At 38.4% G+C, this 14,438-nt stretch overlaps 1 protein-coding gene across 9 annotated transcripts in view; it reads left to right on the forward strand.

Annotated features, from left to right (window-relative positions):
• GRIK1 (glutamate ionotropic receptor kainate type subunit 1) overlaps positions 1–14,438 on the forward strand; it is a 465,070-nt gene that overhangs the window by 419,362 nt on the left and 31,270 nt on the right. For all 9 annotated transcript variants that reach the window (XM_070367863.1, XM_070367989.1, XM_070367928.1 and 6 more), the window contains one exon: positions 2,800–3,017. In XM_070367863.1, the coding sequence (XP_070223964.1) occupies positions 2,800–3,017 (218 nt within the window). The remainder of the gene's footprint in view (positions 1–2,799; positions 3,018–14,438) is intronic.

Raw genomic sequence — 14,438 nt, forward strand, 5'->3', positions numbered from 1 at the left:
TTCTGCTTTTATTACTGTCATGATTTCATCCTCTAGAGTTCTGACCTTTAACAAATCATCTCTACTTGAGTGAAGTCATTTCTAGGTATATCAGTTAACGTTGAGAGTCTTGAAAGTCAGAAAACTGTGTGAATTTTTTTCAAAAGATGTAGTGTTGAGAAATTCATACCATCTACCAAGGGTTTAAAATGTTGTATGAGTAGGTTCCTATTAATTATTTTTAATTTCCAAGACAACTTCATTCAAATGTATAAATATGTTTTATTTTAAAGTGTGATAGATGTGAATTTATTATTGCATGTAGACAGTTGGTTATCCATCTGTCTGCCTAATTTTCCTGCCATATAATACACAATTATATGAATAATAAATTAAAACTTGATCTTTTCACAAATGCAACCAAATAAAATAAGGATAAATTCACAGCAGAAAATCTATACCTATAAGCTAAGAAAATATATCTACTAACTGTATTACCTATTTCCTATGGGTATTTTATGAAATAAATGGTATTTTAGTGATAGCCAACCAAAGATCTAAAATAATATCACACTGCCACGAGGCTGCTAGGTCAATTCAATACAAAGATATGAAATAAACTTGGGCATTAAACAAACACACCCACAGCATATAAATCCCATTAAACTGAAAGATTACAGCAACAGCAACGCACTATCTTACTAAATCCTTAGAAGCAATTTGATGAAAACTGTTTTAAATCTGTGTAACATTAGACACTCAAATTCAAACAAACAAGCAAAAAAAAAGAAAAAAAAACACAGTGAAGCCATTAACCTCATTAAAAGAGAATAAAGTACAAAGAACAGCTTTAGAAGAATATAGCTAATTCAAAGCTAATTCAAAGCTAAGAAACTGCCAACATTTATCTGCATATTATGAGCCTGGAGCTGACTCTGATTTCATGAGCAATATTTGCATTTGTTTACAAATTAACCTTGAGCATAAATTCATGTATTTGTAGATTGGTAAACTCCAATTTCCCTTTCTATCTTAAGCCATTAATGACAAAACTTCAAGACAATCAGAACAGTGAAAGACTCCTTTAAACCAGATAATTCACCTGCTGAACTTCACACTTCAGATTTAACTTAGGGTGTTTTCCTTTCACTTCTTAAGTGGTCCCATAAACTCTATCATTTCTCCAAGTTTATGGGGAAAATGCTAAGAGAGAAGCAATGGTGAATTTCAGGCAAGCAGATTAACCAAAATCCATCCATGGATCAATACAATTAGGGTAAGGCTGCATATGACTTTCTGCCCCTTTTGGTTCTGCTGCTGGATTTATAACCTTCCATAGCTCAGCTTGATCAAAAGTTTTGAGCTAGAGAGCTTTCATAGATGCTTGTCCTTTGTGTAGGTAAACTTTGCCCATATACTCTTTCTTCAAGAGAGAAAGATGTTTTTTCTTTTTCTTGGTAAATACATTAAATGCCTCTATGTTCAGTTCAGTTCAGTCCCTCAGTCGTGTCCGACTCTTTGTGACCCCATGAATCGCAGCACGCCAGGCCTCCCTGTCCATCACCAACTCCCGGAGTTCACCCAGACTCACATCCATCGAGTCAGTGATGCCATCCAGCCATCTCATCCTCTGTCGTCCCCTTCTCCTCCTGCCCCCAATCCCTCCCAGCATCAGAGTCTTTTCCAATGAGTCAACTGTTCGCATGAGGTGGCCAAAGTACTGGAGTTTCAGCTGTAGCATCATTCTGTCCAAAGAAATCCCAGGGCTGATCTCCTTCAGAATGGACTGGTTGGATCTCCTTGCAGTCCAAGGGACTCTTCAAGAGTCTTCTCCAACACCACAGTTCAAAAGCATCAATTCTTCGGCGCTCAGCCTTCTTCACAGTCCAACTCTCACATCCATACATGACCACAGGAAAAACCATAGCCTTGACTAGACGGACCTTTGTTGGCAAAGTAATGTCTCTGCTTTTGAATATGCTATCTAGGTTGGTCATAACTATGTTACCTTTTTACAAATAATCAGGAACCATCTGATAACACCTAAAATGAGTGTTTTTACCAAGAAGGGCCCCTTTCCACCTGCAAAACAGCCAGTCTTTGAAGTATAATTAAATTGTACTTTATTTGAGGACAAAATTGTGCCTTTTCAGTAAATATATTATTTTCAGTTAAACAAGAATCAACATTAAAAAAATAATTTTGACTTCAAAAATAACATAAAACAATAAAAGAATGATTCATCATCTGTCAAGTACAGTTGCATCCAATATCATCTGACTTGTAAAACAGTGTTTTATTAAATGCATATGATAAATAGCATAATATGTAAATCTTTTGAAAGTTTCTCCCATTCTTTAATATTAAATAAAATGTTAATGTTAACATTTTAAAGCTTTCACTGTTGTACAACCTAGAACATTTTATTTCACACAATAAGATGTATATTAAACAGTACAAAAAGGCCAGAAGTCTGAGGATTTTTCAGCAAAAACAAGCAAACAAACTCAAATCTAAGCAACTAAACTGTTTATAAATTTTAGACATAGAATATCTCAGGGTTAAAACCATTAAAACCATCAAATGGAAATAAATCACATTTAAGCAGCAGCAGTGATAAATGATAAAAGATCATTTAGATTTTACTTCATTTTCTAAAAAGATACATCTGTTCACCTACACACAAGAGAATAAATGTTTGATAGATTTATGATTTTGAGTCACAAAAATGCATTATCTCTCTAGACTACTGTTGAATCATGAGTCTTCTCCCTTCTTATACCTCTCTTTAACACTCTTACTCTGGTGATACCATCACAGGATCAGAGTTGATGCCCAAAGCTCTCTCGACCAGAATAGTTGGAGGGATATGGTGGTTTTTCACCCTAATCATCATTTCATCCTACACTGCCAATCTGGCCGCCTTCTTGACAGTAGAGCGAATGGAATCCCCCATTGATTCAGCGGATGATTTGGCAAAACAAACCAAGATAGAATATGGGGCCGTCAGAGATGGATCAACAATGACCTTCTTCAAGGTAAGGAACTAACAGTATATTCTCAATGGTCATCTCATACTGATGGAAAGAGGGTGTGGAATAAGAGTCTGTCCAAAAAAAAAAAATTTTTTTTAGGTAACTTTTTTATAAAATAAAATGGTAATGAGATAATCCGATTACAAAGAACCCAGGTGCCCACAGCAGTCAGTGTAAAGCAATTTTTTCAGTTCATCTAGATATCAGTTCTTCTATCCCCAATATAGTACACTCAGATCCACATATCTCTTCCTTCAGCATTTTTCTCTTGCCTTTACACCATTTAGATATCAATCCTTCTATCCTCGATTTAATACACTCAGTTTCATATATCAGTACCTTCAATATCTTTTCTTACCTTTACATTCATTAATTAATGACTCATACATGGAACTCACAAAATAAAGTTCAGTTAATCTGAAGTTCCAATCAAAATGTGTGAATATCATTGTTTGATTCATTGTGTTCTATACTGGATGAGACAGGAGCAGATGACAAGTAAATGTGTTGATAGTGGAATTTATTTGGAGAATTAAATCCAAAAATATCCCAGGAGACTCCAGTCTAATATTGCATCTGCACCAGCAGGGATACTGCTCCCAGTATAGCCTGAAGCCTTCCCCATAGCCTAGAGAGCTTCCTGAGGCACCAAAGGAGATTTAAGCTAGAATCAATAGAGTTTTAGTGTCAAGTACATTTTGTTGTTCATGTCTTTTAATGACTTACCCAGAGTAATGAAACTGATTTCAGCCTTGCATACAGAATAAGCTGTAGTGGTTTTATTATCAAATCTCAGATACTGTATCTCCCATGGGGGAAAATATGGATTTTAATAGATCCAGAAACCTTTAGAGATGGCAAAAAACCTTAGAGATCAGAAAGATTTAGACCTTCACATTACTCATGAAAAGACCAAAACTCTCAGAAGCTAAATTATCTGCTCAAAATCATGCACTTGGTTTAAGACAGAGATAGGCTAGGACCTTCTTGGAAGAGGTAATTGTGCCTGTGTGGGTGGGGCGGGGTGGAGGGTGGGAGCGGGGAAGGAAAACAACAATTGTAACCAAAATAAACTCTAAGAACACTTTTGTCAACATTTCACACCCGGATTATGAAAAATTGCCACCCCAGGACCAAGCGGACTACTCTGACTTGTGGAGAATATTAAAGTAGAGACAAAATATTAAGGCTAAAAAAAAGTGAACACATCTTGATATAACAGTTCACAAAAATTGGTATTGTATATGTGTTTGTGTTAATCACTCAGTTGTGTCTGACTCTCCATGACCCCATGGACTGTAGCTCACCAGGCTCCCATCTATTACTTATGCAGTACATGTGGTTTAGCAATAACGAACAGTAATAGATAAACAAATAAAAACTTGTTTTAAGAGTAAACTAGGGGGCATCCTTGGCAATCCAGTGGTTGAGACTTCACCTTCCAGTGAAGGGAGTGTGGTTTGATTACTGGTCAAGGAGCTAAGATACCATATGCCTCAGAACCAAAAAAAGCAAAAAACAAAACAAAAAACAAAATATAAAACAGAAGTGATATTTTAATAAATTCAATAAAGTTTTTAAAAAATGGTCCACATTCAAAAAAAAAAATCTTCATAAAAAGAGTGCACTATACCCAGAGGTTTGTAAAAACAGTAATCTTAAAATGTTAGGATTTTCTTTTCCTTTATTAAAAAAAATGATTTTTTAAACACTTGTTTTTTAAAGAAATATGTCATTGATTTAATGAGGTATAAAGTGTGGTGATTGTTTCTTTTTTGGACAAGTGTTGTTTTTAGGACAAATGACTTTAAATATTGGCTTTCCAACTTTCTGAAAGCTTAAATTTTCCTAAAATCAATAGTGTGAAGAAACATAAGCTACCCCAGCTAGTAATTCATCACAATACATGTCAGAAACCAGGAAAGTGACCTGCAAGGCATATAGGACCGAGGGACACTGCTAAAGTAGAATTGAGTATGTCTGAAAAAATGTCTGAAATGACTTACCTCTTTCACCAATGTCAGAAAGTTTTAGAGTATTGGGAAAGGGGCAAGTAGAAGCAGAGAAGATTCTACGATTACTATAGTATAGTATGGTATACATAGAGCGTGTGCTCAGTCATGTCCAACTCTTTGCAACCCCATGGACTGTAGCCCGGCAGCCTCCTCTGTCCATGGGATTTTCCTGGCAAGAATACTGCTTACTAAGATGCACATATCATAAATATAAAAAGAGGGAGAGCCTATGCTTTGAAAAAGCCATAGATCTGACTCTGCCACTGTCCAATCAATCACTGGATTCACACAGTATCCTTTAACCTTATTTTGATTTGTTTCTGCTCGCATGTTTCTAAATATAAAAAGTGTTGGTCCCCACATCACCTGGTAGGACCCTGCTGCTGCTGCTAAGTCGCTTCAGTCATGTCCGATTCTGTGTGACCCCATAGATGGCAGCCCACTGGGTCAATATATTAAGGTATTTTTGGATAGTGCTTTTCACTGAAATAATTCGGCGCTAGTCTCACAACTGCTGCTCCCTGGGCATTTTCAGAGCAGGCTCCTGCTTGCTTCCTGGTCCTGAAAATGAGGCACAAGTAAAAGTTTCTTGGGTGACTGGGCAAACGAGACAATAAGCATCTCAGGGAGAAACACCGTGATGAGAGTACAAACAATGACAGGGAGATGAGAAGCATGCATTACACACTAGCTCATAGCCACACACTCTGCTCCTAAACACTTTAAATATATTATCTCATTTTCAATGGCAACCCACTCCAGTACTCTTGCCTGGAAAATCCCATGGACAGAGGAGCCTGGTGGGCTACAGTCCATGGGGTCACTAAGAGTCGGATGCCACTGAGCAACTTCATTTTCACTTTTCATTTTCATGCATCAGAGAAGGAAATGGCAACTCCAGTGTTCTTGCCTGGAAAATCTCATGGACAGAGGAGCCTGGTGGGCTGCCATCTATGCGGTTGCACAGAGTTGTACACGACTGATGTGACTTAGCAGTAGCAGCATCCTTATAAAGGGAGACTGAGGAAAAAGCTAATATTATCCCCATTGTATGATGAGGAAAATGAGGCATATATACATGTGTGCTAAGACACTTAAGTCATATCCCACTTTATGCAATCCTATGGATGATAGCCTGACAGGCTCCTCTACCATGGGATTCTCCAGGCCAGAATACGGCAGTGGGTTGCCATGCCCTTCTTCAAGGGATCTTCCCAACCCAGGAAACAAACCTAGGTCTCCTGCATTGCAGGCAGATTCTTTACCTTCTGAGCCACTAGTAGGAAAGTAAATGAGACATCAGTTCAGTTCACTTCAGTCGCCCTTTCAGTTCAGTTGTTCAGTCATGTCCAACTCTTTGCATGGACCGCAGCCCACTAGGCTTCCCTGTCCATCACCAACTCCAGGAGCTTGCTCAAACTCAAGTCCATCAAGTCGGTGATGTCAGCCAACCATCTCATCCTCTGTCATCCCCTTCTCCCGCCTTCAATCTTTCCTAGCACCAGGGTCTTTTCCAGTGAGTCAGTTCTTCACATCAGGGGGCCAAAGTATTGGAGTTTCAGCTTCAGCATCAGTCCTTCCAATGAATATTCAGAACTGATTTCCTTTAGGATGGACTGGGTGGATCTCCTTGCAGTCCTAGGGACTCTCAAGAGTCTTCTCCAACACCACAATTCAAAAACGTCAATTCTTCAGCACTCAGCTTTCTTTATAGTCCAACTCTCACATCCATACATGACTACTGGCAAAACCATAGTTTGACTCTACGGGCCTTTGTTGGCAAAGTAATATCTCTGCTTTATAATATGCTGTCTAGGTTGGTCACAGCTTTTCTTCCAAGGAGCAAGAGTCTTAATTTCATGGCTGCAATCACCATCTGCAGTGATTTTGGAGTCCCCCAAAATAAAGTCTCTCATTGTTTCCATTGTTTCCCCATCCATTTGCCATGAAGTGATGATGGAACCAGATGCCATCCATGATCTTAGTTTTCTGAATGTTGAGCTGTAAGCCAACTTTTTCACTCTCCTCTTTCACTTTCATCAAGAGGTTCTTTAGTTCCTCTTCACTTTCTGCCATAAGAGTGATGTCATCTTCTCACCTGAGGTTATTGATATTTCTCCCAGCAATCCTGATTCCACCTTGTGCTTCATATGGCCCAGCATTTTGCATGGAATATTCTACATATAAGTTAAATAAGAAGGATGACAATATACAGCCTTGATGTACACCTTTCCCAATTTGGAACCAGTCTGCTGTTCCATATCCATTTCTAACTACTGCTTCTTGACCTGCATACAGATTTCTCAAGAGGCAGGTCAAGTGGTCTGGTATTCCCATCTCTTTAAGAATTTTCCACAGTTTGTTGTGATCCACACAGTCAAAGGCTTTGGTGTAATCAATAATGTAAAAGTAGATGTTTCTCTGGAATTCTCCTGCTTTTTTGATAATACAACGGATGTTGTCAATTTGATCACTGGTTCCCCTGCCTTTTCTAAATACAGCTTGAACATCTGGAAGTTCACTGTTCACATACTGTTGAAGCCTAGCTTGGAGAGTTTTGAGCATTATTTTGCTAGCGTGTGAGATGAATGCAATTGTGTGGTAGTTTGAACATTCTTTGGCATTACCTTTCTTTGGAATTGAGATGAAATGAGGCATAGCTCCATTAAATAACTCGCCACAAATTTATAAAGCTATTGATGGGAGAGCCAGAGTTCAGTCAAACTTCAGAGAGTTCTAGAAGACAAGCATCTTGAGGATAGACAATTGGTCTCTTTTGTTTGTCATTTATATCCTCAGAACCTAAAACAGTACCTGGAACATAGTAGATACCTAGTAAAGGATAGTAGAACTCAAAAAACATGTTTTTAATAAATGAGCAAATGCACTGATGAAATCTAAGAGAGATGAATTCTATCAGAGAAAGGAAAAAGAAAAAGAAGGGAGGGAGGTGAAGAAGTCTATTTGTGCAAGGTGCTATAACAGAATATCAGACTGGGAAGTTTATAAACAAACAGACATTTATTTATCACAATTCTGGAGGCTGAAAGTCAAGATTGGGCTCCAGCATGGTTGAATGAGGGCTCTCTTCCAGGTTGCAGATTTCATACTGTGTCCTCGAGGCTGTGGTAAAAGGGGCAAAGGTCTTTTAGGAGCCTCTTTTATAAGGGCACTAATCGCATTCATGGCTCCATACTCATGACTTAAACACCTCCCCAACACCTGACCTCCTTATGCCATCACCTTCGAGCGTCAGGATTTTAACATATGGATTTGTGGGGGAAACATTCAGACCATAGCGGGAAGGATACAGAGAGATCCACAGAGGAAGAGAAGCCGTTCTATGTTCCTCGATTTACAAGTTATCTCATAGCCCAGCAACCCTATTTATCAAGAAGAAATTTATTTGCAAAAAGAGAACAAGGACTAAATCCGATTTAGTTTTCCCCTTGAGGGAGGCAAGCTGTCAGAAAGCTTTAGAGGGATCCACACTCGGGGATTTTAAGCTGGATTATTCTGCAAGGGAAAGAAACATGCCAGCCTTTTAGCTCTCAGGGAAGTTCCACCCTGTCACTGAGTGACAGCAGTTAAAGTCACAAGGACTCAGTTCTGACCTGGCTCTGCATTAATGCCTCACCTCTGCTGTGCCGTTACGGTGTCCCTCCTTCCCTTTCTCTCTTAATCAAAGACAGTATCTCTCTTAGGTTGTGGAATCAATAAGGAAAGCTTCCTTTACCTGGTCTAGCTTAGCACATTCTGATCTACTGTTGGGGATGTAATGACCCTTGCTCACATGGGTTCCATTCATACTCGGTCACAAGGAAATTTCTAAGAAGCATTTTTTCATCACACAATGTGCTTTTGTCCCCTCAATATCCCCAAAACATCCCTTCGGCACATCCAAATGGTAAAGCCGACTCTTTGCTTTCAAGATGATTCTAAGTTGTTTCACAGCTGAAGAATAGGCAGTTAAAAGCTGAAAAGGATGATGGAAATTACTAAAATCCATAAGCAAAGTGCACTAACCCTTCACATTTGGTCTCTAGGACACAAGCAGGAGATGCTTTTAGTAGAGGTTCTGCTGGAAAAGGGCTTCCCAGGTGGCACCAGTAGTGAAGAATCTGCCTGCCAATTCAGGAAATGCAGGTTTGATCCCTGGGTCAGGAAGATCCCCTGGAGAAGGAAATGGCAACCACTCCAGTATTCTAGTGGAGAAGGCACTGGCAACCCACTCCAGAACTCTTACCTGGAAACTCCCATGGACAGAGGAGCCTGGTAGGCTGCAGTCCGTGGGGTCGCTAAGAGTCGGACACGACTGAGTGACTTCCCTTTCACTTTCCACTTTCATGCATTGGAGAAGGAAATGGCAACCCACTCCAGTGTTCTTGCCTGGAGAATCCCAGGAATGGAGGAGCCTGATGGGCTGCCGTCTATGGGGTCGCACAGAGTCGGACACGACTGAAGCGACTTAGCAGCAGCAGCAGCAGCCAGTATTCTAGCCTGGTAAATCCCCTGGACAGAGGAGCCTGAGAGACTATGGTTCATGGGGTTGCAATGAGTAGAACACAACTGAGCACACACACATACCACACACACACACATACACACACTGCTTGAAAAATGTGACCAGAAGTTGCTCACTAAAATTTCCATCCAAAGTCATTGACTTTTTTTTTTTTAAATCTAGACTGCTATTCTTGTAGACAACCTGGCCTTATATTTCAGATTTGGGATATTTCATTTTCAATGTGAAAAAAGGCTATTTTTTAAACATAGCTCAGATGAGGTTTCACTATTCATCATCTAAATTCAGACAAGGCTGAGGGAATAAATTGACATTTATTAATCAAGTGCTGGGTCACGGTATGACTTGTCTAAGACCAGGGAAGCCAAAATAGTTTTCCTTCACAGAGCCATTTGTATGTGGAACAATCACAGTGATCACCAGAGACTGTATTTACACAAAGAACTGGGGTTAAATCATAAATTCAAATACATGTATATTCACAAAGTTTTATAGATGGACACCTCAAGATACCTATATGCTAATGCCTATTAAAATAAAGAACAATTTTAAGTTTTGTGACCAAGGGCATTTAGTTAATGATGCTTATTAAATATTATACTTCCTCGGGGTCATCTGCACCTGAGTCTTAAAGACCTTAGCACTGTGGATGATATAATGCCTATTTGATGACAGGGTGTCAGTCACCACGAGACCAATTACCAGGTCAAAGTTAAAGAAAGGCAGAGTGTTTTATCAACTGTCCAGGGACTGTTGAAGATTTTTAGGAGATTCTCCAAGTATAAGGAGACCTTTTATTTGTCCTTGTTGGGCTATCTATCAATTTTTAAATGGAATCTTTTTATAAATCAGTTTGTTAATAATTCAGAACTTTAAGAGACTTCATATAAGAAAACTTTTTAAACAGATTCTTTTATTATTTTCTACTCGAGAGAGAATACTAATCGATAATATGATATTAATTATATTGGTTTCTCAATATAATTCTCAATATAATATATAATAATATATATTTCTTAAAATAATATATATTTCTCAATATAATTAATATGATATTAATTATATTGTTGAATTGCTTGGTCCTTTCAATTGTTTCAAAATCCTGAATGATAGACTTTCCTGCCTTCCCCACTGTCTGAGGCCAACCCAGCATCTTAGGAGGTACAAAGAGTGGTCAGTTCAAGATCTATGGACATAACTTGAGACCAGATTTCCTAAGGCCATCTCCTCTCTTATACACAATGTTGAGAGCAGTGGCACCCAAAGACAACTTCTCCTTTTATGTTAGAGCACTAAGGTCCTAATCTTCTCCATGTCTCGTAAAAAGTAGGACGTGTGAAAAATTACTTTCTCTCCTTGTTATTATTAATTCCATTAGTTACCTTTGGACAAATGGAATAGCCCAAACTTTGGTCTACATTGACAGTTTAGCAACTCATATCTTTCTCCTAGATGAAGAAATGATTCTCATGTTAAAAGTTGAAGAATCATTTAAGACCTAAAACAAGGGTTTTTCTCAATGCCTCTTGCAAACTATCATCCAAGAATACTGATTTGGGTTCATTGTTCAGAGATTAGGGATCCCAGCCAGTCTTTTCAGGAGATATAACTAGTATAAAATTAAAACTTAGAGGAAAGCTTTGTTCTAGAGCCAGATAGCCTGGGTTCAAATTCTGATATTACTGCTTACTAGCTGTATGCGTGCATACGTGCCCAGTGGCTTCAGTCATGTCCAAATCTTTGTGACCCTATGGATTGTAGCCCGCCAGGCTCCTCTGACCATGGGATTCTCCAGACAGTACTAGAATGTGTTGCCATGCCCTCCTCTAGGGAATCTTCCTGACCCAGGAATAGAACCTGCGTCTCCTGCATTGCAGGCAGATTCTTTACTACTCGGTCACTGCTGAGTCACCGGGGAAGCCCTATTAGCTATATAGACCTTGGTAAGTTATTAAATCCTCTGTACCTTGAAATGTTATTTTAAGAAATACATAACTTAATAGAGGTAGTGTGCTTGTAATACTAATTGGCAAATTATAAACATGAAAACTGTTAAATAAAAAAAAAAAAATGCTAAAAATTATTATAATTATCACTTACAACATCATCACCATTAGCATCCAATACTTATTCCTAGCTATTAGTCCTACTTTTTCAACTTTCTGAATTAAAAAAAAAAAAAACAACTCTCTTGTTTGGTCTTTGCTCAGATTCCTAACCGTCAGCAATCCCTAGGCAGTGTGACTTCTGGTACTGGACAGAAAAATTCCAGAGAGTGCCAGTGCCCAAATCTCAAAGACTTTCAGAGGCCAAGCCAGATGAAAAACTTAGTCCTTGGAAGCTTTGCTGAGCACATACAGGCATTTGCAGAAGAACCACTTCCAGATGGTAGATAAGCAGCAGATGGTGAGGCTGCCCTTAGAATTCAGCTGAGAAGAAGAATGAGGCAGTTCAACTCAATTCAGTTCAATTTAGATATTTTTCCAGGATCTCCACTTTGACCAGTACCTGAAGTTGGTACTGTAAGAGATAGGAAAGGGAGGATATAAAATTTTGCTCAAGGCTTAAAGACCTGAATAGCAATAAAGAGACAAGATGGACACAGACCTGTTAAATACAATACAGCATGTGATTAGGTAGCATGCCTTATGCAGACAGGAAGTGGTGTGAACATAGGAAAAGTCCTTGTGAACCCAGAATAGAAAATACTCATGTGAAAAATGACTCTCAGTTGAAGCTAGCCTTGTAAAAATCATCTCAGACCCAAGTCAGAGGATTACATAGATTAGATCGTGGTTCAGTCTAAAATGACTTGAATAAAATAGATTTTTTAAAAATCGTAACAGGTTTGTCATTGCTGGCTTTCATGGTCTGGGGACTTTGGACCTGCTGTGGGAATAAGGGAGTCTCTAACCTTTATAATCTCCTTCCAGAGAGTAGCTAGGTGCTTTCATTAACTCAAAAGATATTTCAAGAAAGTTACTGCACCAGTGCCTCTGAAGCAATGAGGCATTATGGGCAGACGGGTTTCAGACAGAAATAGTCATGTAACGAAGCACAAAATGAAAGACATTTCACAAACTTGTCTGCAGAGGAAGGAACTCTTCACATAGGAGCTATTAGCTCTTGTTTGAAAGGTCCAGCCAATCCTGCCATCAATGTTCAAACTGCCAAGTACCTATAGTTTAAAAATGTATTGCTTAGGGAGAAATCCATGAGGTCAATTAAAGTTAACCTGTTTCAGTGCCTGATACATTGCCTGTAAGGGACCAATCTTTAATTCTGGACAGGAGAAAAACATGAAAAATGTTTTAGCAAAGGTGTTTAAATCCCACTGAGGGAAATTGTTAAAGGGAACACATGAATTTTTAAAAACCTAGGAGATTCTGCAAATGTCATAACTTTCTGTCAATTCAAGGTAAGAGCATAATCAACTGGAATGATCATATTATATATTAATACATTTGAAAGATAGAGGCCCCTCGCTATAGTATAAATGCTTTCATCTGAGAATGCTTTCTTCAAAATGACTTTTGTAAATTAAATCACATTTTTAAAAATCCAGGATAACTTATTATTTAGTGAAATAATATATCTAATCATGTGTTAAGCTTCCCTAGTGGCTCAGATGGTAAAGAATCTGCCTGCAATGCGAGAGACCAAAGTTCAATCCCTGGGTCCGGAAGGTCCCCTGGAGAAGGGAAAGGTTTCCCACTCCAGTATTCTTGCCTGGAGAATTCCATGGAAAAAGGAGCCTAGTGGACTACAGTCCATGGGGTCCCAAAGAGGTGGAGGTGACTGAGAAATTTTCACTTCGCTTCAATCGTGTGTTAAGGGAAATGATGGCTTTTAAGGCAACTGTTCACCTCTGATGTATCTGTTTTACAAGTTTGGATGCCTGCATGGCTAATTTCTGTGTCTTTGATTGATTTTTAAGGTTTTTTAATTTTTTTAATTTTATTATTTATTTGCGGTTGCACTGGGTCTTTGTTGCTGCGTGGGTTTCCCCTAGTTGCAGTGAGCGGAGACTACTCCCCACCTGTGGTGCATGGGCTTCTCATTGCTTCTCATGGTGCAAGTGGCTTCTCCTGTTGCAGAGCACTGGCTCTAGAGCACAGGCTCGGTGGTTGTGCCGCGTAGGCTTAGCTGCCGTACAGAACGTGGAATTCTCCTGGACCAGAGATCGAACCTGTGTCCCCTTCACTGGGGAGTGGATTCTTTTCCACTGTACCACCAGGGAAGTCCCATTTCTTTTTTTTTAATCAATGTCTATCTAAAATAAAAGTAAGTTGGAGATGACATTTTGAAATGTAATTGTCTTTGGTATTTTATTTGTTCTATAAGTATGTATTTACCATATTTATAAGAGCATTTGTTTACAAGATAACAAAAATCAAATATCAATAATCAACCCTTAGTGTATTTGTGTGGGGTCATGGATATATGTAAAAATAAGTGTATAAATAGGTGTATGTATATATATATATATATATAAAAAATCTTTATATGTGTTGGCCTGAAGTAGAATTGCAGTTATTCATTCTACTAAATAATGGGATTACACATCTTTACTGTAGAAGTCCTATAACCTGGTTGAAGAAATAATGTGATAATGTGTATTTCAGTAAAAATAAAATATTAGAGGGCTAGGTCTATAAAATGCACATACTATCAGTCTAGGATTGTATTGCACTCCACAATTCACACATATTTTACCTGTTATTATAGTAAAAACGCTGCAACTGAAACCAATGAAACTATATGAAATAGAAAATGCTGTAAAAGAAAAAATATAAACAATACCTACGTTTCTTTTCAGGTTACAACTGTTGCAGTTCCCAAAACACTAATTTTTTTTTTTTTGTCTAAACAAATATAAGCCGT

Source organism: Bos mutus, chromosome 1 (genome assembly GCF_027580195.1).
Source record: "Bos mutus isolate GX-2022 chromosome 1, NWIPB_WYAK_1.1, whole genome shotgun sequence".
Classification (NCBI taxonomy): Eukaryota; Metazoa; Chordata; class Mammalia; order Artiodactyla; family Bovidae; genus Bos; species Bos mutus.